Consider the following 24,044-nt stretch of genomic DNA (forward strand, 5'->3'; position numbering starts at 1 on the left):
ACTCCACCAAGAAACCAGAGGGAACTCATCCCTCCGGCTACACGCCCTGAGTAACAGTCTTCGTATTCCGATTGGCTAATTCAATTCCCAGGGAAAAAACGGATTCGTCCAATTGGCTGGTTCAATTCTAATGGAAGGGTGACGCAGCCAATCCAAACGCGGTTGAGGAGGAACAGCGGCAAACTCAAACCGGCGCATGTTGGGGCGGTTGTGTGTGATTGGGCGTATAGAGTTTTTTTGTTTCCTTTTTTAAAATTCAATCTAATAATATGACTACAATCAATAATACAAAAACAAGAACGGATCTTCAATCTCAAACGACTGAAGAATCACGGCAGAGGCTCAGGGGTATGCATAGGATGCTCTGCTTTAAAAATGAACACTTCGTCTGTTTTTTGTGCAGATAACTGTAATTTCATATTTTGTGCGATTGATGTGATCGCTTGTTATTGCAGCTCCACGTTTTAGAATTCTCAGTACTGCAGCACGTTTTAAAACTCTTTTTGTGACTTCTAAGCGCGGTTAGATATTAAGTAGCTGAATAAGGAGAGGGCAATTCTGCACTCACGTTTTGTAGATCTTGCACTGACGCAGCTCCCTGCAACTACCATTGACAGTATTTGTGAAGTTCCGTAATTATCTTAATATTTTTAGTAATAATAAGATCATTTCTAGTATCTTTAAACTTTGATACACAAGTTTTAATTTGTGAAACTGCGTTATTTACTTATTTCCAATTCTCAGGAAAAGACGTTTAAAAGGATGTTCACTGCAATTGCGTTCTTTCTGGTCTTTTTACGGTTTGAACGTAGAAAAAAAAGAAGGAAGTTATCGCATTTACACAAACTTAGGTGCACTGTATATTGTAATGTACAATAATTTGGACTTTAATTTCCTTTCCTAAATCCTAAGACGAAAGGCGCCAGAAGCTGGGGGAATATCGAGAGAAGAAAAATAAGAAAATCACCGAGAAGATGGATTCCGGGTACGAATACTTAACTGTTCTTTTACATGTCGAAAAGACTGTAGGTCAGATTTATGAAGGAGATATTTAATTGGATGCGTATCTCAAAAGCACTAAAATAATCACTGCATCATGTGACAGTCCATGTGTCTATTACCATATTAGAAATGCCTTTGAATGATTGTTTTTATACATCTTTTATCTAACACCATGATAACCTCAAAATTGTTGCAATTATAACATGTGTAACCTTATGCCTTTACTGGAAACACCGATAACCTCGCATCTGTAAAAAGTTGTTCATGTTTGAGACTCTTCTTTTGCTAACAGTTTGTCCTTGAGATTCTGACACAAGGCAGAGACTGCAGGTAGTTAAAGATTACGTTTTTGATAACAAAAAGGCAAGGAAGGAATATTATCCAGGTGCGAATTGTGAGAATTGTAACTTCTGTTATCTGGCTGTAAAGAGCTCTGACAGGGGAAACGGGCAGAGCAAGAAAAAGGAGAGAAAAACTTTGTCTTCCTTTCATGCTGCTGTATGGTGCCTTCACTTCAGCTGAAATAAAGGCCTAATGATCGCTTCACCTCAAGCCTGGACTGTCGGTCTCCTGAAAAGGGGTTATCCTCACCCATCTGCCTTTTCCATGAAGCCATTCTCTTTCCATATGTTTCTGTGCAGCATCCCTTTCTAAACACAGGAACAGGGAATAAAGGTAACTAATAAATAGTAACGGTTAAACATCAGTGATGTATTTGGATGACATTTTAAAAAAAAGCTCTAAAAAAAAGGTTTATATAACACCTTTTTAGCAAAGGGTTTGCAGGGTTTTCAGTGCTTCCCAGTAGTTCAAAGGCGCTGAATCCAACTGGGTATATATTTGTTGAAGTGGCAGGAAGGTGATTGTGACAGACTTGGAACAAGCCTTCCTATGTAACGCACATTTAGTATATTCAGTCTTTGCTTTTCTTTTTTTTTCCTTTTCCCAGCTTGAAAGAGAATGTTCGCCGTACACTAAACGCCAAAACGGTAAGCTTAGCATCCATCACCATAATGGCTGATGAAAGAGGAGACCTAGATGAGCTCCAAATTTGGTATTTGAAACTTGTTTTCATGAAGCCCAAAAAAACATGTCAAAACTATTCTTGAACTTGACAGTCCTTCTAATATGTTAGTCTTGTTCTTGTAAATTCATTGTTAGCCTATCATGATGTTGTGGAAGATGAATGTTTCCATAAAATTTTCAGCAAACTTGAAAAATCTGTATGTTTTGTACGTTCTCGTTGTTATGTGTTTTTTTTTTCTTGTTGCTCCTTTGTAGAGCGATAAAGAAAATGCCAGACCAAAAAGTGAATCCCGGGATCCAATTCCTTCCCGCAAAATCAAAATGGCCACCACCAAACCGGCTTCACATCCTGCCAATACCGGAAGGGAGGATGGGCAGAAGGACGTGGGTAAAAAGGGGGCTTCGGCAGAAGTAGGTGGCACTGGTGCTGAAGGGAAGAGACGCCCCACCCTGAGCCACTCTTTTCTTGCTCACAAGACGATTCAACAGAAGAAGCTCATCGCGGAGACCGCAAAGCAGCCCCAAACTTTGCCGTCCAGACCGGTCTTGGGCACTTACAAAGGCAAGATTGTCCAGTCCAGAGTTAGTTCGTTTAGAAATACCGTTGCCGGTGTTGGCGACGCTGAGAAACCCTGTTCGGACGCAAAACCCAGGGCTCTCAGACAAGGGGGCCAGAGGCCTAGCTGTCAGCCCACTGTACCACAGCCACCCAAGGCAAAATCCTCCACTGCTCTCAGCGCCAAGCCCACTGTTGCCAGCAGACCACCAGTACACTCTGTCAGGTCGGCCACTGTGGGACCTGCACCCCGACAGAATGCTGTAGGGGTCCATCGGCCTTCCGCTGCCAATAATCCAGGTGGTTTTAGCAGTGCAGCCCGAGCTAGATCTAACGTCGGTCCCGTGAGTCAACCACAAAGTAATCTGGTGGTCAAGAAGCACGATCCTCCACCGAAGGACAAGCCCAAGGATGCTGCAGGCGCTTCCAGTACGAAAGGAATGAAGGGGGTCGCTAGCTCCATGAGCCAGTACAGGGCTCCGAAGGAAACGCATGAGGAGAGGAGGTCAGTGATCGAATAAGTGAATCTGACTGTCTGGTTCTTCTTCCAGATCTGGGCTTTAGAAAAAAGCCGGCGTTGGTTTGTATTTTTGAAAGTATGAAACCTGTTTAATTTTCCTCTAATCCCTGAATTCCATATTTTTTTTAATTCACTGAACAGACAACTGTTTCCTTTTATAATGCATTGCAGACAGCCATGTAAAAGTTATCAGAGAGTGATGGCAGTCCAGTGTATCCTCCTTTAACACAGAAAACTGTAGAGATTTCTACATGCTGATAATGCATCACCCCTCTCCTCAGGTTGTATTGTATTTTTAGCTGGGTTGCTGTCATATTTTAGACTTTCAGAGTCAACTGTTGGGCATATGCTATACAGGAGATTATAATGTGTCGGTGGGTACGGATCTATTAGAAAATGGAAGGAATACTGGTCACTAAGTGGTGTTTCTTTTCAGTTTTACATGTCTCCCAACCAAAATCTCCCCAGAATTTTAGAAAGATGGGAAATGCAATAATGAAAGATTGCACTTTTTGTTTAATCACTAACCACTTCTAGAAAGATCTGAATCATTAATGAATTTATTTTGTCAAGCTTTGAGTTGGACATTGACCTCCCTTTCTTTGACACTGTACTCAAGTCACTTTCAGCTTTCTGATAATAGACAGCTGAAACTGTATGCACCCATCGATCATTCCTGTTTGTTGTTTTCCAGAGCTAGGCTGGCTGAGTGGTTAGCAGCAAAAGGCAAAACTTTGAAAAGACCATCAATGGTGGCATCAGTCCCACACACGGTGAGACAGACAACTAAAAAGGAGTCGGCGCTTCCTCCCGCCTTAAACACAACCTCGGACATAAAGGATAGCTCAGTGCAGGGCTTGCCTGTTGTTAATACAGAAGAGGTAAGTAAGGTCACGAGGAAACAAACCTAGTGATATGCCGTGTCTTTAATCTTTATTCACTCACTTTCAAGATTTTAACTTGCTTTGGTTGCACACCCCTGTGCCGTATATCAACTGATGTTTATGTGATGGACTTGAAAATCTGTCAATATTATGTGAAGAATAAAAAAAAAACTACAGGCAAACCACATGAAGTTGAAACACACAAACAGTTGAAGCATCATGTCATACAATAGGATTTTTGGTCTTTAAGCATGTCAAGGAGAAGATGGCTTCATTTCATGGACAAGTTCCACCCTTTAAAATTTCAGTGTTTGTCTTACACCTGGGCTATATTTTGGTAAAACATAATGCACGTCTTTCTCACTGTTTTCCTCACTTTGCATTATCTTTATAACGACTTTGTTTTTGCTATTTTTTTTATATGAGCCTTTGTGGGTGGTATGGCGGACCAGTAGTTAACATTACTGCCATAAAAGCACTGGGGCCCTGGGTTCAATTCAGTTCCAGCCCTGGGGTGCTATCTGTGTGGAGTTTGCATGTTCTCCCCAGGTTTGCGTGGGTATCCTCCTGGTACTCTGGTTTCCCCCCACAGTTCAAAAACATACTTGTAGGTTAATTGGCTTCTGGGAATGATGGCCCTGGTCTGAGTGGGTCTGCGTCTGTCTTGTGATGGACTGGTGTCCCCTCCAGGGTGAATCCCCCCTTTCGTCCATTGCTTGCCAGGATAGGCTCCTGCTCCCCTGTGACCCTGTATTGTGGAAATTTAATAATGGATGAGTGGGCTAGCTTTTGTAGCTCAGTAATTTTATTGAATATTCAAATTTAATATTATAATATCATTTTTGGGATCTCTGTATGGAGGCCTACTTAATAAAATGCATCACGCCATTTTGCTTTTTAACAGTTTGCCACCGAATGAAGTTCTTGAAATGTGAGGACTGTTTTTATGAATGAGAAAGTTCTGCAGTTCCCTTTTCACAATCTAACCATGTCTTGCATGTCTTAACTGCAGGCTGTTCAGGATCTGTGCTCTGCGCTGGCTGCAATGCCAACACCTTCGTCTGCTGAGACCGGTAAGTCATAAATGTGCTAGGGAAATCTGCCCACTGTCTTCCCACTGTACCTTTTCTGTTTGGCAGCAATGGCATGCCTCCTGAATAACACAGGGATGCTTGCAGCCCTTCCGGTCTGTTCCACTTCAGTACTTCTCCTTCTAATCCTCAGTTGAACAGTTCAGAGTTTGGTTGCAGAACAAATTGTGCCATGGAGTGGAGTTGAAGGGCTGCTCTTTGAATAGCTCTAAAATAATCTAAGGCTGGTGAAAGGTCCTCAGTTGCTGTGCAATGCAGTGAGAAAAGTAATGTATTTCATAAAAAAAGAAAAGATAAATGAGAATGAAAGAAGTATTAAATGCATGCCTTAAGTGCTTTTGCTTACTAAAGGGATACTTTTTGTGACTAGTCTTTTTTACAATAAACATACCTTTAAATTGCATGAAATAAATTACAGTGAATAATTTAAATAACAGATGACCACCACTGTGCATAGTGCACCATTACGACTGTGCATCATAACCCTTGTGCAGATTCACAGGAAAAGACTGGGAAATGATATGTGGAAGGTTATCAATATTATTTGGAAGATATCGTATCCAAAGCAATTTACAGTAATATATATGAGGTTACTGAGGACATGGTGGTGCAGAGGCTAGCATTGCTGCCTCACAGTGCTGGGGCCCTGGGTTCAATTCCAGACCTGGGGTGCTACCTGCGTGGAGTTTGTTCAGAATGTTCTCCCCATGTTCACATGGGTTTTCTCTGGGAGCTCCAGTTTCCTTCCACAGTCCAAAGACATACTCATAGGTTTATTGGCTTCTGGGGAAATTGGCCCTGGTGTGAGTGTCTGTGTGTGCCCTGTGGTGTCCTCCTTAGCGCCTATTTTTTGTTGGGATATGCTCCCCCATTACCCTGTATTGGATAAAGCAGTTAGAAGAGCGATGGACAGATATAAAGTTACTTAGTAAAATATGTTATTAATCAGATATTCCAGAAGGTGTAGAAGGCGAAAAGGTGGAAGAGGATGTTAAGATAGAAGAGGAGAAGAAAACAGTGGCACAGAGAGGGCGCTCTAGCCAGTTACAGCAGACCCTGAAACTGGAGAGTTCCAGCAGCGAGGATGAAGAGACAGACGAGGAGGAGGACGACGAGAAAGCGACAGGCGAGGCATCAGTGGTCAAGTACAGTGTGAAGACCACACCATATCTGCAGAGGTGGGTTGTCCTGTCCAGTACTGTTCCACAGATGCGCTACAACAGTGCTTTTCTGCCTTCCTAAATGTAATAACATCCCTGGCTGAACACCGAATGAACACTGGAATGCATTGACACGGGGATGGAAAAGAGCAGTCATTTAAGAATAAGACTCACTGCAACTCATCCATGAGTGTTTTTAGAGTCAAACACAATCAAACACCCTAACTAGGCAAAGTGTCTAAAATAAGGATTCAACTGAAGAAATGAGAACTCAAGAAAAAAAAAAACTGGAAGAGAATGACCAAGGTTCAGAATCAGAGCTGTTAGAACCATATCTGAAAGGTGTGGGTTAGGTAGAGAAACCTTTATCTTATTTTAACTAAAGAATTCACTGGTAATTTTAGGAATGTGAACTTGCGTAGAATGTGTTTTACCATTTCTGTCATTGAAAAAATACTGATTACTAAGTGGCGTTTCTTTTCAGTTTTACATGTCTCCCAACCAAAATCTTCCCAGAATTTTAGAAAGATGGCAAATGCAGTAATGAAAAACTTGAGAATTTTTTAATCACTAACCCCTTCTAGAAAGATCTGAATCATTAATGAATTTATTTTGTCAAGCTTTGAGTTGAGCTCCTTTTCTCTGACAGTTTCCTTTCTAAATTCTGGTGCCCACTTTTTGCCTTTCCAGTGTGAAAAAAAAGATTCAAGGTGAAGGAAGCAGAAGTGCCATCAGGGACCTGAAATTTCTGACACCAGTGCGGCGCTCCCTCCGCATTCAAAGGCAGTCATCCCGGCTTCCCAGCATGCTCGTCGACCATGACCCCTGTGTGACCTCTTTGGCTGAGCTGGTGGGCCTAGACGGAGATGCTAGCGCCTACATCTACAGACAGAACCCTAGCCTTCAGGCGGTGAAGGACCTGCCTGATCAAGTAGAGAGAATGGACAAGGTTTAAGAAAGTCGAGGATTGAATGGATCAAAGTGCACCTTACTATAAAATTTAAACCCCTGTCGTTTTTAATTTATAGGATTAATCAACCTATTAATCCTATAGGTTATAGGGCTATAGAGCTGCCTCCACTTTTCAAAGTCTCTTTTCCTGATTTTGATGATTGTCAAATGTAGCCAGAAGTATCCCCAGTCGTGGAAGGCCAGAGTCCTGCAGACTTTATAATTCACTTTTATATTAAACTTGAAACCTGGTCAACTGGAGTTTCCAGTTCTAGATTTGAAGCTCTAATCCAACAGGTTATGTGTCTGCTGGATTATGTTAAACCACTAAACTAGCAAAGGTTCCATGACTTTACAAATTAATCTTTAGTTCAACCAGCTAAGCAGGTGATTTAAGTTGGTAAATACACTAATTTGGAGCAAATCTTAGTTTTTAAAGCCCTTGAGAACTACAACTTCCAAGTGTTTTTGGTTATTGGAAATGAGTTATTTAATGTAATTTGTAAAACCTGACTGGATCAGGGCTCTCCAAGACCAGGACTGGAGATGGTTGTATTGTGGATGGATTTAAGAACAGAAGGCTTTTGAGATCCAGGACTGCCCTCTTCTTTTCAAAGTCTCTTTTCCTGATTTTCATGATTGTGAAATGCAGCCAGATATTCACTGGAAATGTCTGTGGTAACATTTAGTTTCAGGCTGGTTTGGTAAGGAAGTCATTTAATTATTAACCTTTCACTACCGAGAAGCTAATATGCCAATGTGTATCGGTTAAAATGCATAAGCTACTTTTGTAATGCACTTTCATATCATAGGTTAAATAAACATGGTTCCTGCAAGGTGTGTTGCATTATGGTCCCATATGGCAATTTATTCAAATCTTTTTGGGTAAATGTGTCAAATTCTTTCATTACTAAGTTTTTTTTTTCAGTTACTTGGCTTTTAGTGGTGTAGTAGATGTAACAGCTGTTCAGAAGAGAGTTACTGTATCTGTGCTTACCACAGATACTGTTTCTGTATGATATTAATGTTTTAATATCCATACAGCTTTTACAACACTACCCCTTCTAGAAAAAAAATGTTCTTATTGTGGTGGATTTAGCAGCACTGTTTGTGCATTTTTCACCATGATTAAGGCCAAAATAAAATTCACGTTCTACCCACCCTACAAAAAGACAATAAGTCATGCTGTCTTTCCCTAAAGCGGAAGGAAAAGTCTTTACATAGATTAAAAACTGGAACAAAGTTATGCTTTTGAAATTTGCTACTGGCGTGTAGATTAAGTGGATATTATCTTTGATGAGTTATGTGCTGTACAAAAAGAGAAAAGAGGCTTGCATTAAATATGGTCAATTTAGCTGGACTTTCAGTGAACACTAACATTTAGAAAGATTTGAGATTAGCATATTTACCTTTTATATGCTTCATAAAATATAACAGCGCAACATGTATTTCCCACTATGGAAGTGGTTCACATTCTGTTATTTCAGACTGTATAACAACAATAATGCTATATTTGAAATGCAAATCAACTTGCATTATGTTTCATTTATCAAAATTAACTAGTGCTATTCTTTGACTTCTTTTAAACATGGAGTTAAATGCTGTATTGATCTTTGTATTTGTACTGAATGTTTTTAAAACTTGATATAATCTATTTCTGTCCTATGCAACCTTATCTTCTTTTGAGTTGGTACTGTTCATGTTGTGTGTACCCCTTTTTCTCTTTAGCTCTGTTTGAGGTATTTAGTTGATACATAAAATATTGAACACAGAACACATGGAATGCATGCACAAAGCAAAATTACATTTTCTGCCTAAGGTAATTGTACCCCCACATCCTTTTCTCAGCAAAACAGAGCTAGACATTTTGATGTCTTTCTACTATAAATGTCATTTTTTAAATCAATGATCACCTGGTCAGGAATTCTCATTTTATGTACTATGCATATTCATATTAAAACTTTGCTACAAAACAAATTCTGTCTTTAGCTTGATCGTAATGCAGGTACTGGTGCTAACTTTAAGTAGAAAACACTTCTAGATGTTATGAATTGTGGTGCACTACATGCGATCAGGAATAACAGTATGTACATCATATCACCTTAAACGGTAAGCAAGTAAATGGCTGGTGACGATTTAAGAAAATGCAGAGGTTAAAGTTATTACTTCAAATCAGCAAAAATACACTATAGTTTTCTTTTGTGTTCATTTTCCTGTCCATTTTCAATGAAATATTGTCTGAGTATTGGTAGAACTAACATGATTATAATGGAGAACTAAAGTAATGGGTTACAAACAAGGCCAAGCTAGATTCTTTATTTGCCTGTGACTTAATGTGAGAATTTCATCTATCCTTTTCGTATCCCACAGAGACTTCAACTGCACATCCAGAGCTTTTGGTTCTGCACTGCCAAAATATTCTGTACGTTCCGTTTTATATTTCCTCTAGTGCTCCCGGGTGATTTCTTTTGCTGAAAATCTTGAAGTCCTTGAGTTTACTTAATTTAAACCTGTCAGGATTTCGATAGCAGAATCATGAATTCCTTTAGACCAGTTAATGGCGCTCTCTTTCATACATCCTCTAGAGAAGCAATATGTTGCACCATGATGACCAAAAATCAATGCAATATTTCAAGTGAGAACTAATGTATAATTTTAAAACGATTTCTCTTGATTTAATTTCTACACTTAATCAGACCTCTTGTACGTAGTTCGATACCATTTTGTAAGGATAGAAGTGTTACAGCTGTCCTTGCATAAATCAGGAGTCCTCTTCAGGACAGTTAGCAACTTAATTTATAGATGTATTCGAGGGTTTCTGTCATTTTCTCGTACACATGTCTAGAGTCTCTTATTTGGAACATCACCCCACTGCACCGTCTAGTTCCATTTTTTAAAGTTATTTTAAAAGGAAATTCTTTTCATTCAAACCTTTGTGTCAGATGTGTCATCTAACAAAATCTTTTGAATACAAACCATCAAAGAGTTTTCAGTTGATAAAATGTGGTCTGAAGACTACTGTACTGTAGTTTATAGATTCCCATCATAAATGTACATCTACTGATGGAAAGACGGTTTCTGGTACTGTAGAACATTTTATGAACTATTAAAACCAAAGCAGGTGTGTATTTCGATGTGCAAACCTAATGATGAATTTGTTTAATAAAAATAAAAAAGATCCAGGATTCATAAAGTCCTCGTTCAATTTTGTGCCCGACTGCCCGTTTTCCTTGTGTTTGCGGTGTGTAAACCATAAGAATGGCTGCGTGCGTCATGCTGCGAAGTGGCGTGGAGTACAGAGGCATTTGTCAGCTTGTTGTGGTGTTCATTGTTATCTGCAGTTCAAGGAAGTTTCTCTAATGTTTAATGATAATGTGCTTTTCAAATTACATTTAGCCGGAAAACTCATACTTCAAGCCATTGCACTGGTATTCGAGATTCAGAGCTGCAGTTAATGTAAGGTTGTTTTTGTTGTTTTATTTTTACGCAAATATGAGCAGGAAACAAGATAAGATGTATCTGATTAAACAATCGTTGTTTCTTTTCGTATCTTGGTTCAGTGTTGTTGTTTTTATGACCACTACGATACTGTTAATTATTTTTATTCAGCGTTTTATTCATTCGTTTCGTATACTGTATGTCAGATGTTTCATTTATAGTCCCTAGGGTAGTTATACATATTCCATTATTCTCCTTCAGTAAAATACTTTTGTTGTCGAAACGACGTATGTTGCTTTCAGATTAAATCGAACGTGTTTTTTAAGCATTTGAAATAATTGAATATATGTATGTTTTGAAACGTTTGCTAACTGTAATTAAGTAACCTAAATATATATTTTTTTAAATCAAACCCATAAACATTGCCGTAGTATGAATGGGGCTAGTAAATGTTTTGCTGCGGTTGAAATTACAGTATTGGCTGTTGTTTGGGCTTTTCAGCCCTGGTGTCTGTAAATACTGTAGATACTGTAGATCAGTTGCTTTCAAGTATTCTGAATAGGCAACAAATGACTTAATTTAATGTATGCTTTGGAGAAAACGATGAAAACCCAATAAGGAATGCCAAAAAAAGACTACGAGATAATTTATGATAGGATTTGTGTCAGAACATCTTTGCCAAAATCTAAAGAAGTTAAATGGCTTTATTTAGTGTTGAATATACGGATACAGTCTTCATTGGGGGGAAGATAAATAGACACCGCAAAATCATTTTACTGTTTAAAACTGCATTTTCAAAATGATGTACTGTACTTTAACATGTCGTGTAATAAAGTGGAACTACTTTTCTCTACATAACGTGCACGATTGATGTGATCTTTTTACTAACTTGATATTATAGATATTAGAATAGTTCATACATGGTAAATAGTTCATAAATGATAAAAGACAAGATCTTTATTCAGCTTTGGCCAACACTGGAAAACGTTACTGTTAATACTGTTTAGAATATTATATTTAGTATTATTGTTTTTGCATTGTACACTGCATTAAGAATTACAATTGTATAGACTCTGTTAAAGTTTGTCTCACTTTAGGTATCCACTGTGAACATGGAGAGCTATGTTGTCTTAAAGATCGTTGGAGAAGGCTCCTTTGGGCAGGCTCTGCTTGTAAAGCCCAAGAATCAATGTGAGCAATATGTCCTGAAACAAGTTCGTCTCCCACAGGTAAGCAAGTTTTCTGTGAATCTGCACTTTCTGTTCATCTCACCAGATCAGCCTGTGCTCTTGTCTGGGGTAAATGTGGAAATATTCCAGATGCAGCAGGTAATTCATGCAGACGTGTCTTAAAAGCATTTCACGAGGAGCTGATCACTGTTACAATTTACATGGTTCATTTTAGACTGAGTCAGGAAAAGGACACTCCAGAAAGGAGGCCACACTTCTTGCAAAAATGAAGCATCCAAATATTGTTGCGTTTAGAGAATCATTTGAAGGTAAGATGTTTGTCCTTTCATTCGTTCATTCGTTCAATTCAATTCAATTTGTTTCAAGCGTTATTGTCCCCTAGGGGAAATTTGTTTTACGGCACAGTCAAACACAACACAATGACAAAAACATATCATCAAAAAGGAAGAGAATACAGAAGTGTTACAGGAGAAAGGAAAAAAGAGACAAGGTAGTTACTTTGCATTGTTTAAGAGTGTAATTGCAGTGGGAATGAAAGATTTCCTGAGTCTGTTGGTTTTACACCTGGGGTCACAGAGGGATGAAGTGTGAATTCACAATGGAGGGGGTGAGATGCTTTTGGCTTTCTAAGTCACCCTCTGTTTGTAAAGGATGCTTAAGTTGAATTCCTGATTATTTTGCCACTTATATTCACTAATTTACCCAGCCTATTACAATTACAAGTACTTTTGTTGCCAAACCAACAAGTGAAGCAGTATGTTAAGAGTTCTGCTTGAAGAAAAAATAATATACTATTAGATGTTTCGTTTTAAAAAATTAGATTCGGCAGGATAATTCTGTGCTTAAGTTGGAAATTTCAGTTCACAAGTGTATGTCCAGCAATATGAACAAATAAAAACCCTTCTTACCGTTTCATTTTAAGCAAAGGAATCTCCAGAAGGTGTTCCTTCCATATCTTCTGTATTTGCTGAATTGCTCTTTTTTGAAAATCTCTGAGCTGGCAGTTGGAGACCTGTAGCAGTTTGTAATTCAGAGCTTGTTCTAACATGGACAGAAGTTGCTGGCAGATTTGCTTCACTAAATCTTTGAAGATTTAAAGGAAACCAGGAATGAGTACTTTAAGTGTTAGGCCTAAATTAAGCACTTAAGTAATAATCATCAATAATCTTTATCCCTGTCTTGACAATATTGAACAGATTATGATCAGTATGTTAATAAAAGATTAATTAGCAGTCATTTCCAAGTGTAAACCCTCCTAAATATCAGGAACCTGGTATAGTATTAACACAGGCTCCGGGGTCTGTAGCTCTTGTGACACACCATATCATTTCTCACTTACTGATATGTAAAAACAAATCTTTTGCTTAAGTCTCTGATGCAAAGCATGTAGGATCATCTGAAGTGTTTCGTGAAATTAATCAGTATTAAATCTGCTTTTGTAGCTGATTGTGGCAGACAGATTTTAATAGTGATGATAATTAGAAAAACATTCTAAAATTTTGTATTAGAGTTGCAGAAAATAACTGAATCAAAACAAAGACTACCGGTATTATTCAGTAAAATAGAAAACTCGCTCAGGCTAGTGGTGTATCAGTGGATCCGATAGGAAATATACTAGTCGTGGTCTTGGTGCTCTTCTGAAAACGTCACATCTGTATTTCTGTGTTCTGCAGCTGATGGCTATCTGCACATTGTTATGGAGTTCTGTGCTGGGGGAGACTTGCTTCAGAGGATCAAACAGCAAAGAGGGAAACTGTTCTCTGAAGATGTGGTGAGGCATAGCTCTAGGTCTTTCTCACAGTCGTGATTTCTTGTTTATTTCAATCTTTGTGTAGAACTCAGTAATGATTTGGTGTGCTTTTTTTTCTTTCCAGATTATAAGATGGTTTGTCCAAATGTGCTTGGGTACTAAGCATATACATGACAAACGAGTACTACACAGAGATCTCAAGTCCAAGGTAGTTGTCTTCCTTGTGTACAAGCTGTAGCTAGCACAAAGCCTTTATAGTGATTGGTCGATTGATAGATACATTAGCTAACATTAGTCTAACAAAAGGGTGCTGTCAATTTTTCATTTCTAACTAATTTCCAGCTCATTTTAAACCAAGTCACAGTGACAAAACATGTAGGAAATCAGATGTTTCTTTAGACAAACCTTTAGATGGCTTAGCTACCCAAGCACCCTATTATGTGGCCTAAAAATAATATGTGCTCCCATTTATTTCTTCATTTTTAATCTGATTAAAGTTAATTAAGACAGCCACTGCAGATAATAAACACCTCAGTTGTTAACTACTTTAGTGTTTTGGGTGCAGATGTGAATAACCCATCTAAATTGAGTTGGCTTGAATTTTCCATTTGGTTAGACTGTCAAAATGTTTTTACAGAAGCTTCACTGAGCATGAATACCTCTTTTGTTGATACACTGCATGCAGTACGGTTATTTAATTGTGCTTTAAATGTGTGCTCTTCTTCTGTGTCCAGAACATTTTCCTCACAGACAAAGGTGTGATAAAGCTTGGAGACTTTGGGTCTGCCTGCATTTTGAATAAGTATGAAAATTTCAAGAATTTTACTGGGTTGTATGCTCATTCTTTCTGCAGAATTAATTATTTTTCAATACCTCTTCTGTATTGATAAAAATCAGTAGGATGAAATCAGGCTCATCTTTCAAATTTCTTAAGTGTTTTTCAAGAGTGTAAACTTAAGTTGTAGGGGCAATAAAACAAGAAATATAAGCAGTGAAACCTATTTAATACATTTAACACTGACGGTCATAGATCCTGATTGGTGTTGTTTTGAAGTTATGGACATATGGTTAATTATCAGGTTCATAATAGAGACTACTGTTGATTGGAAAAGCCTGAAATATATTGGTCTTCTTATGAAACAACTACAAAACAGCTACAGGGGAACATCTTCAGTATAAGTCTGATGGATCAGATTTTTAAGCTGGATACCAAGTATAACACAGCAAATATTCATATCTTTATAATCTTAAATATGTAGGTGGTAAATTCTCTCTTGTTGATCCATATCTATCTTAAATCTACAAAGGTTATTTTGTAGTATGTAGGATTAAAGATTCATAATTAACACCATTCTTGTTTCCTCTGTTGTAGCTCAAAGGCCTACGCTTACACCTACGTAGGAACTCCTTATTACGTTTCTCCAGAGATCTGGGACAGCAAGCCTTACAATAATAAAAGGTAGAAATGAAAAAAAAGACTAGAAATACTGTAAGCATACTTACATTTTAAGAATTTAAGAATGATGACAAACTAGTGTAGTTAATTTGGCTTATCTTGCTCATAGCTGACTGGCGCTTATTGTTCAAGATCCCTTTAAAGTAGTTCTTGAAAGAACCATACCACTACCCTTTTTATAAACACATATTCTGTCTTGAGTGCTGAATGCACTTACACTCATTTTCATATGTTGGCCTAGGTTTTAGAAAAAAATTGGTTTTATCATTCTTATTATGGCCATCCAAGAGATGAGATTTGTGTCCAAGAGAATGGACCTTTCAGGATTTAATGTATCTCAGTAAAATCTTAAAACTATTCATGTAGGAAGCTGTAGCATTGACAATTTCTTTTAATTACTACCACTTTGTTGTCCATAGATATACATTCAGAAAGATGTTAATTCTAATTCCTAATCTTTTATAATGTAATAATGAAAACATAATGCAGTATTTCCTTGAGCAATATTTAAGTACTCACTGCATTAATTTTCTGTTACACACAGTACTTTTGTTACTATGGAATCCTCCATTTCATCAATCAGAAGCTAAAGATCTACCCTTGAATAATTTACCAATTTACTAATCGATTGAAATAACCTGACATTGTTTGGAATGAAATTCAGAATCCCCTGTATTTCTCAGGGCCCAGTGCTGCAGAGCACCACCATCACAATTATTGATTTTTTCTTCAAATAAGGAAAGCAACACTTCCAGTTTGGCTTCATGGCATTTAGAAATATTACACAATAGGGATTTTATTTTTTTATGGCAAGACCGGTAAAATTATACAACGATGTTAATAAACAAAAGTCATTTACCCCAAAATCTCCCATGCAAACCAGGGTTAACATACAAAATCCACACAGATAGCACCCCAGGTCTGGAATTGAACCCACGGTCCCAGCACTTAGAGGTAGCACTGGTAACGACTGCGCCACTGTATCACTATAGCTTATAAACTTTACATTTTTATGGAAATATCTGACCTGGGAATCACCTAGAGTTATTAATCCTTCCTCCCGGCAGCTGTCAGCGTGTATACCACTGCCCTAGGCTAGGACCGTTAGCCCTTCATCTGCACGTCTATGGACAGCATGTTGCACTATTGTACTTTTTGGACACTCAATCTGTATATACCTATGCGCATTTTGCACATGTTTTATTGCTTTGAGCATATTTTTCACACACCTAAATATATTTATTTTGTATTGCTGTACTTATTTTAATTTTTCATCTATTCTGATGTCATTTTTGCTTGTCTTGGGCTGGGCTGCTGTAACACCTCAATTTCCCTTCGGGATCAATAAAGTCTTATCTGTCTATCTAATCATGGAACAGACGTTAACCAGTCAATCTCATTGCCATCTCATTGTGATGCAATTACAGTGATGTGTGGTCCCTTGGCTGTGTCCTTTATGAGCTCTGCACCCTGCAACACCCGGTAAGGGCTGAAATATTTCTGTCCACGGAAAAGTGCTTTAGAAAATTGTAGATATCAGTTGTAGAAATGTATTACCTGTGGTACCTGTGGAATCTGGTTCAATGAGAATCTTCTCCGAGGCTACAGAGAAAGATTGCTGAAAAAGATCTTAAGAAGTCATATGTATCACAGTAACCCATTTCTGCTTATCTACAACTACAGGAAAGTTGAATACATAGGTAAAGCTTGAGAAGAAACATGGCAAAGCATAGCAACACGTGTCTTCTTTCTGACTTCAGTTTCAGGCCCGCAGCTGGAAGAGTCTTATCCTGAAGGTGTGCAGGGGCTCCTACCCTCCCTTACCTTCTGCACTCTCTTATGATCTGCATTATCTCATCAAACACATGTTCAAAACTGATCCCAGAGACCGGCCATCCCTGAACACCATCTTGACCAGACACCGAGTCTCCAGGCTGCTCCGGAAACACATGCCCCCTCAGGTACAACAGCACATGCTTAGCACATGATTAGATAGACACAGCACGTGCCTCCAAGTACAGGTGTCCCCCTTATTGCTCAGAAGGACTGATGACAGCACACAAGGCAGATTTGAAAAGAGTCTGAGTATAATATAGAACAAAAAGAAATCCCAGAATTCATTACGTATGCCTAATACTGCATTTCCACAAATTGTATTTCATAACCAGCACTATAGTGCAGAGTGATCAAAGCAACTACACTGCATACAGTAGTAATGGTAACCATGGTAACACCTGTCATCTCAGATAGGAAGATTTAAAATTCTTCTGTTTCTCTTTGTGCTGCTTTTCAGTTTTGTTTTACATGAGGAACTTAAAACAAGCCTGATGCTGACAAATTTGATAGCCTTTTATTTTCTTCAGTGGCATTAGAAATAATTTCTGCTACGGTATCTGATATTTGCTGATGAACATCTCAGGTTTAAACTGCTTCTGAATGTTGTGTTTTCCTCATGAGTTTAGTTGTTAATTGATTGTGTTATCCTACAGAGCTATTAACTAACATTTTTGTGAGAAGCTGTTCTTGGCAACACTGTTGAAACTGTGGAGCATGGAATGGATTTTTAAAAAATCATGAAAACAACATGATAATACATTACCCAGAATGGTTAGGATAAATGTGTCATTGTGTTGAGAAACTCAGTGTGTTTTCCATCCATTTTCTAATCACTTCATCCAATTCAGGTATTATGTTTAAGTCTTTTTCAGCTAAACCATTATGAAAATAAATAAAACTGGTGAAATCTAACTAAAGGAAATACAAAAACTATTCTCCAGTGTCAGCAATGGGATGCTGCTGACAGACAAAATGTGGAAACATTTGCTTACTTGTGAGCTGCAAGTTAGAGAGACCACATCGGATAGTGACAGGTTAGAACAAAGATCACAAAGATGTATCAGATAAAAGGATTAGATACACTCTTTATTAATTAAATGAAAACAAGCTGAGACAAGAAGTTCAGATGGTATTTCTCAGCTGTTGTAAAGAAATGTGGTAAAGATATCTTCACCTGGTTGTGAGAACATGTTAGCCTTTTGGACCAAGCTATAGTGAAACAAACCCTATTGGTTTTGGTTCACTCTGTCTCTTGCTATGCAGTTTGTCACTTCTCTACCTGATCTGCTGTATAGTGGGGGTAGTGGATCATAATGGTTCTAGTGCATCACTCAAGTGGGTGGTGCACTTCAGTGTTGGAAGAAGTAGGTCCTCTCTTATATGTAAAATACTTTGGGATTCACTGGAAAGAAAGCACTATTTAAAAGGAAGGAATGATTCTATTTATGTCTTGAAATGTTTTGTGCAACCATTCCTACAGGTAAAAAGTTCTGTTTCTCACCAGTGGAAAAAGTATTAGCTATCATATAAGTTCCCTTTTTACTCATTTTTTTTAATTTTGTGATCTAGTCTACAACATTGAAGGATGATGTTTTGGATAACTACAGCTACAGGAGAGATCATGCTCAATGTCATGTCAGCTCTTGTTTACATTGTCTCAGTGAGAGCCGTGTGCACTGCCCTTGACTCACAAGCTACAGCAAAAGACATGCCTTTCAACTGAGGACTCTCTGTTGGGATAGGCTTCACTGACACATTTGCCTAATGTCAGACGAAATACAGTACAACTTCTGCAAACGTCCATGGATAGTGTAACTTTAAGTTCATCAGACAAGGTGTTGATTGCAAGATTGAGAAAAGTGGCCCTGGTGTGAGCGTATGCATGTTTGTATCTGTGTCTTTCTGCCTTGCGATTGACTGTTGTCCCGTCCAGGGTGTACTTTGTGTCTGTAGCTTGCTGGGATAGGTTATGGCTCTTTTGCACCCTGAATTGGAAGAAGCAGTTAGAAAAATGGACGGATGTATTACATTAGTAACACTGAAGGGTGCTGTCTTCTTGGAGAGTAGGGCTGTCGTGACTAACTGGCATTTGTGTACTATCAGGTACAGCTGGAAGAGCAGACTGGCAAATGGAAAAAAGAGGAAGGGGAACAGGTGGCCAAGTTTCTGGGAGAGAAAAGCCTTGAAGGAACTACTTCTACAGTGGGAGGTTAGAGAAACCTGTTTTTTAAAATAGTGTTCTATTGTGAAAACTCCTCAAAAACATTTGGTCTACAAAATTCACTGATAGGAAAATGATTCAGCTGGGGTTGCTGTTTTGACAACTCCGTCATAGATATACAGTACTGCATTTCTACTAGTACTATATATAAATGGTTTACGAATACCTAACAGTACCTCTGGCAGTGTCTCGACTAGAGAGCTCAGTCTGCACTCTAAATGGGCACATTTACTGGTTGTGCTAGAACATTTCATGTTATCTTTTGTATTATTATTGAAAACTATAACATCTGTCTTTATTCAGAAACAACAGCTGGGCCTGATGTATCAGCTCCAGGGTCTTCAGCAGAGCCGTCTCGCAAGAAATGGGATGAAGGCCCCTGCAATACGTTGTTAGAAGTCCTGGGGAATGCAGATCTTGTAACTTCGTCTACCATGGAGCCCACAGACATGTTAACGACGAACACAGGTACCACCAACCATTCCCATCCTGAAACAGGACTCCAACAGTTAGACTCAACAAGTGAATTTCAGTGGCAGCCAGAAAAGAACAGCTATTTCTTCTCCCATCAAACTCAAATATTGTTCTTGCATTTCAGGTTCCTTATTATTTGTTTGCATATTAAATTTTGCTTTTGTGTTTTGTCCACATTGTGAAGCACTATCCTGAATGATTTATAGATTTAACCATTTTACCATTCAACCTCTGTCCAATTGCCTCTATGCAATGTGTTTTGGGAAGCAGAGATCTGGAATTTCACCATTTGGTGCATATAAGTCATTGGAAGAAGTCTTGATGTTCCTTTATGAGGACAGGGGTCACTTATACACTGTGGCATGTGGACACTGTTGTGTACTGAGTGGAAGCTTGGGACTGGAGGTCAGCTCCAGTACCTTTCAGATTGGGACTGTTTGCTCTCTGGGATCTTTAAGCACAGTTTGGCATCTCTTCCAATCTAAAAATAATTTGTAACATTGTTACTATTTTATCTTGTTGACTTCTGAATTATGTTTTTGCAAATAAATCCATATTTATTCTCTGTATGTGAGTACCCTTGAAGTGTAAAAAAAAAAGGACCAGGATTTGAAGCCTGGGGCGTTTCTGCAGTGCTGACACATTGTGCACTTGGGCAGTGTGTTGAATGAGATTGTAAACAATACATTTCTTCAGAAAGGAGGAGAAAGATATTTGAGAAATCATGGACAGAATATGTTGTATGAGTGAGCAGTGTGTTAACAGGAGAACTGTTGGTCGTTTAACTTCTCTTTTCCTCAGAATGGTAAGAATCTGTAATGGTAATGTTCAGCACTCTCTTTGTCTACAGTGTCATGACTGTGGTGTGTGTCTGAATCTCAGGAGGTCTTGAGTATCCCCGTTCCCGCCCTCGAATGCAGTGGTTGAAGAAACCACCAGAGCGACTGCTCAGTCTGCTGGAGAAGGCTCATCTCAGTGAGGCATTCAAGACGTACACTGTGTGCAGGCCAGGTGAGACAGAGGGATGTGCAGAATGGGCTTGCAGCAGGCGAGTAAGGTGGGCACGGAGAGGTGCAGAGGAAGGTGTGTTGATTTCAGTCCCAGAAGAGGAGTGCAGACTCACTGAGCTTTCTGTTTGATTTGTACTTAATAATTAAAGATGTGTGATGTAAACATTTTGGACTCCAGTACTCAGACACAGTGACCCCCACCAAAGAAAATATACCAGAAGATAAACCAGTTGTATTGTAAAAGAAAAAAATACTTACAAATACAGGGTCAGATTTTGTTGTGTTGAACATGTTTTGTGGTTGGGACTGTTTAAAAACATAATATAAACCTATAAGATATTTTGGTAGAAGTGCAACACAATACGTAATTGAGATTTAGGCTTATAAAATATTGTATTTAATTCTAATAAATAAAATAAACAAGTAAATCACAACAAATCTATTACTAGGGTCAGTCACAGATTCTTGAATCCCTCATTGTCGTTCGGATACCTAGTCACTGGTCTTCTTGCTATTCTTACAAATTCTGCTTTCTGAAATAGAGGAAAGAAAACAGGCATAGTGCTATTCTTGGTTATTGTTGGGGCTTCCTTGCTAGCAGAAAGAATACTTTGTGTTTACTCCATTAATTCCCCAATTTTTAACATTTTTCTATATTTACATTTTATGCATAACATTTTACTCCTACCCAATCTGGAACTGTCAGTTGTGTCTCTACACTTGTCTCGGCCCACAGTGACATCTTTTGCTTTTAAAATCCAGTTGGGTTTTCGGTAAGGACCACGGAAATGGTAATTTAATGAGCTGCTAGAAAGTAAATATGTTGGGTGTGCTGATTGACCTCTCTCTCCTCATGTGTAACGTTTCTTTTGTTCTTATAAATCAACAAGGTGGTTTTTTCTTTCTTATTTTTTTGTACCCCAGCCAAATTTAACCCTCTGGTAGGGCCCCTGACACGGGGAGGTTGTGATGACACAGACGGGGACATAGAAGATAGTGTGGATTCCTACCGACTGGAGCCACGCTCTGATGATGAGGACACGTGAGTCTCTGTACAGTCCCTGTCACTCATAACGGCACACACTCCCTCCATTGGCTGGCTAGTACTTGGATGGGAGATTGGAAGTGATAAGAAACTGCCTTAACATGGTATGGCAACTGAGAACCTTGATGAATAAGCTTGTTGAGGTTCTTAAACCTCAGTCTTGAACTTGTGCTATGTGGTAATAGGTTATTCTATTAATCCACAGGAAATCCCCATTTTTAGTACACTCCTGCTTTCTGCTTTCTTGACTAAAACACCATAGTGCTGGCAACTGACACAGTACTTCCTTGTGCTGCTTATGTTCTCATAGTGCAAAAGAGTTAGGTTTGCACTTGAGGATTTGTGTACATGGTCTTAAGAATGATGAAAAAATCTGAAAGAAGATCATTTCCTCTATAACTCCAAAGTCCAAGTCCAAATGTTTTGCTTCATACTTGCAGGTTGAATTTTGTAGAAAATGTCCAGGGTGTCTTACGCATCGTTCCTGCTTCAATATCCTTTGATATAGTTTTTTTACCATCCTGTGGAAAGGGTATCCTTTGAGGTCTCTGTGAACTTAAGTTGGGGCTCAGATGATTGTTTCACTGTGAAATATCCCTAGGGTATTCTGTTTTAATTTTGGGCAGATGTGTCAATTATAGATCATTTGGACAGTTTTCATGATATTAAAAATGCCTGGATAAAGTCTATTTTTCATCCATTCTGCTTTAGCTTTCTTCATGCTAAAGCTATTATTTGCTTTCCTCCTTCATACTCTACATGTATATTACAACACAGGAAAAAATACTAGCAAGTGACATTATGTCCATCCTGTTTCTTTTATTGGCTGTAGGTCATGACAGATATTGTTAATATTACTTTTAAGGCCCTGCATTAGTTGACAAGGCTACAAATAACTTTTTCTGTAAATTTGTTTTTTTGTATGTAAAGTTTTAACATATAACCGACTTACAGAAGCTCTTGTCATTTTCAGGGATTTTGAAGAGGAATCATTCTCTGACTGGGTGACAGAACTAGAGAAGATTTCCAAGTAAAACAAATGTGATACAGCCATTGCAAACCCTCCTACATTGAATAAAATATTAACTATTTTTCAAAATACCAAGGTGTTAACATCAGATTAACCTGCTTGTTAATGATATAATTAAAGAAACAGATAATACAAATGTATTTAAATAATATTTTCATTGTTAATAAGTAATACCGGTGTTATTATTTTGAATGAACAAACCAACAGAATTGGATATCACTGTGTATGAGCCTAATTTTCCCCCCTGTTTTCCCTGAACTGCCAGCAACTGCAATATGATATAAACTGGCAAAATTTGATTATTTTTAAATAAGATTTATTACAACAATGTGCCAAAGTGGGTTTCATTTATCTTTTCAAAATCCAGCTTTAGGTTTGTATTTTATTTCAAACTTTGCTACCACATCAGTTTTTGAATTGATTTTCAATAAATAATGAAAATGTTGTTGGTCTCTATGTAATTATTTGCAAATGATGTTCTTCCTCCAGTTGTCATTGAGATTTTGTTTTGGAATTGCTCATCTCTTCTCTTTTGCTTTTATTTTTTGCATTATCAAAGATATGCTTGTTTATGAGAGACAGATTACACTATGTGTTGTTCTGTGATTTGTGTGGTGCCTTGTCAGATTTGTGAGATGTGTCTTTTCTTCCTCTTTGTAAAAAACGTTTATACCAGGTGAGAGACTGTGAAAATTCAAGCACCCAGGTTACAGGTCACAATCTCAATCTTACTATCAGAAGACCCCTTTCATAACTGTCCTGAGGCCCAGTGTTTTCTTCAAAGTAGCAAGAAATGAATATTTATTGAAAGAATTTAAACAATGAAAACCAAGCACCAGCATCTGTCTAGCATAACAGGTTACAAATATTATGAAATGTAAGAAACAGAACAGGTCAAATAACAAGAATAACCAAACCTACAAATGTGAAAAAATGGGGGTTGATGTAGTCTTTTAATAGTTTTCATTACACTTTAACTGGTATATAGTTTTATATAAGGAATTTAAAATAATTTAAAATGCTTTGCAGTATCATTCTGTGTGCAATATACATAACAGAAACGTTTTCCAAATATATCAGGAACCACTGAAGAATTAGATTTATTCTGGGTTAATTCTGATTAAAATTAATGTTTTCTATTAATTTATATTGTTTACATATAAACATGATCCAAAGTATAACATTTACACAAATATTTAAATCCACAAAATATATATATATTTACTGCTGGGATACAGAGAACAATATCATATGTTTTGAAAGAATTATTTCATTTATATGACCGTGCAGTACAACGGCAGAAAAATAAATATCATGTGTTAAAGATTTTGCGGGTACCTGTTTTCAAAACTTCCAAGTGTACTTCACGACTCTCATGTGCCATAATTTAAAAGGGGGAGGACC

At 38.0% G+C, this 24,044-nt stretch overlaps 2 protein-coding genes across 2 annotated transcripts; both read left to right on the plus strand.

Moving 5' to 3' along the window:
- The first annotated feature begins 121 nt into the window (after positions 1 to 121).
- LOC148658407 (cytoskeleton-associated protein 2) lies at positions 122 to 9,167 on the plus strand. The gene is made up of 8 exons (XM_088639546.1): positions 122 to 348; positions 913 to 985; positions 1,952 to 1,991; positions 2,284 to 3,089; positions 3,799 to 3,985; positions 5,001 to 5,061; positions 6,029 to 6,257; positions 6,930 to 9,167. Exons 1-8 carry the CDS (start codon positions 270 to 272, stop codon positions 7,192 to 7,194), a joined length of 1,740 nt encoding a protein of 579 aa, XP_088495672.1. The 5' UTR covers positions 122 to 269; the 3' UTR covers positions 7,195 to 9,167.
- A 1,292-nt stretch (positions 9,168 to 10,459) lies between these two features.
- Positions 10,460 to 23,085, plus strand: nek3 (NIMA related kinase 3). Its single transcript, XM_088639547.1, has 14 exons — positions 10,460 to 10,646; positions 11,726 to 11,857; positions 12,033 to 12,126; positions 13,492 to 13,589; positions 13,693 to 13,776; positions 14,303 to 14,370; positions 14,941 to 15,027; positions 16,452 to 16,506; positions 16,785 to 16,985; positions 18,964 to 19,069; positions 19,385 to 19,549; positions 20,438 to 20,566; positions 21,490 to 21,607; positions 22,584 to 23,085. The coding sequence occupies exons 2-14, from the start codon at positions 11,741 to 11,743 to the stop codon at positions 22,642 to 22,644; spliced, it is 1,383 nt and encodes a 460-aa protein (XP_088495673.1). The 5' UTR covers positions 10,460 to 10,646; positions 11,726 to 11,740; the 3' UTR covers positions 22,645 to 23,085.
- The last annotated feature ends 959 nt before the right edge of the window (positions 23,086 to 24,044 follow it).

The sequence above is a fragment of the Lepisosteus platostomus genome, chromosome 7 (assembly GCF_059453375.1).
Source record: "Lepisosteus platostomus isolate fLepPlt1 chromosome 7, fLepPlt1.hap1, whole genome shotgun sequence".
NCBI classification, from domain to species: Eukaryota; Metazoa; Chordata; class Actinopteri; order Semionotiformes; family Lepisosteidae; genus Lepisosteus; species Lepisosteus platostomus.

Coding starts and splice junctions, on each gene's coding strand:
- LOC148658407 (XM_088639546.1), top strand. CDS start 270: ATGACTACAATCAATAATACAAAAACAAGAACGGATCTTCAATCTCAA. Junction 349..912: donor ATCACGGCAGAGGCTCAGGG/GTATGCATAGGA, acceptor CTAAATCCTAAG/ACGAAAGGCGCCAGAAGCTG. Junction 1,992..2,283: donor GTACACTAAACGCCAAAACG/GTAAGCTTAGCA, acceptor GCTCCTTTGTAG/AGCGATAAAGAAAATGCCAG.
- nek3 (XM_088639547.1), top strand. CDS start 11,741: ATGGAGAGCTATGTTGTCTTAAAGATCGTTGGAGAAGGCTCCTTTGGG. Junction 12,127..13,491: donor GTTTAGAGAATCATTTGAAG/GTAAGATGTTTG, acceptor TGTGTTCTGCAG/CTGATGGCTATCTGCACATT. Junction 21,608..22,583: donor CGCTCTGATGATGAGGACAC/GTGAGTCTCTGT, acceptor TGTCATTTTCAG/GGATTTTGAAGAGGAATCAT.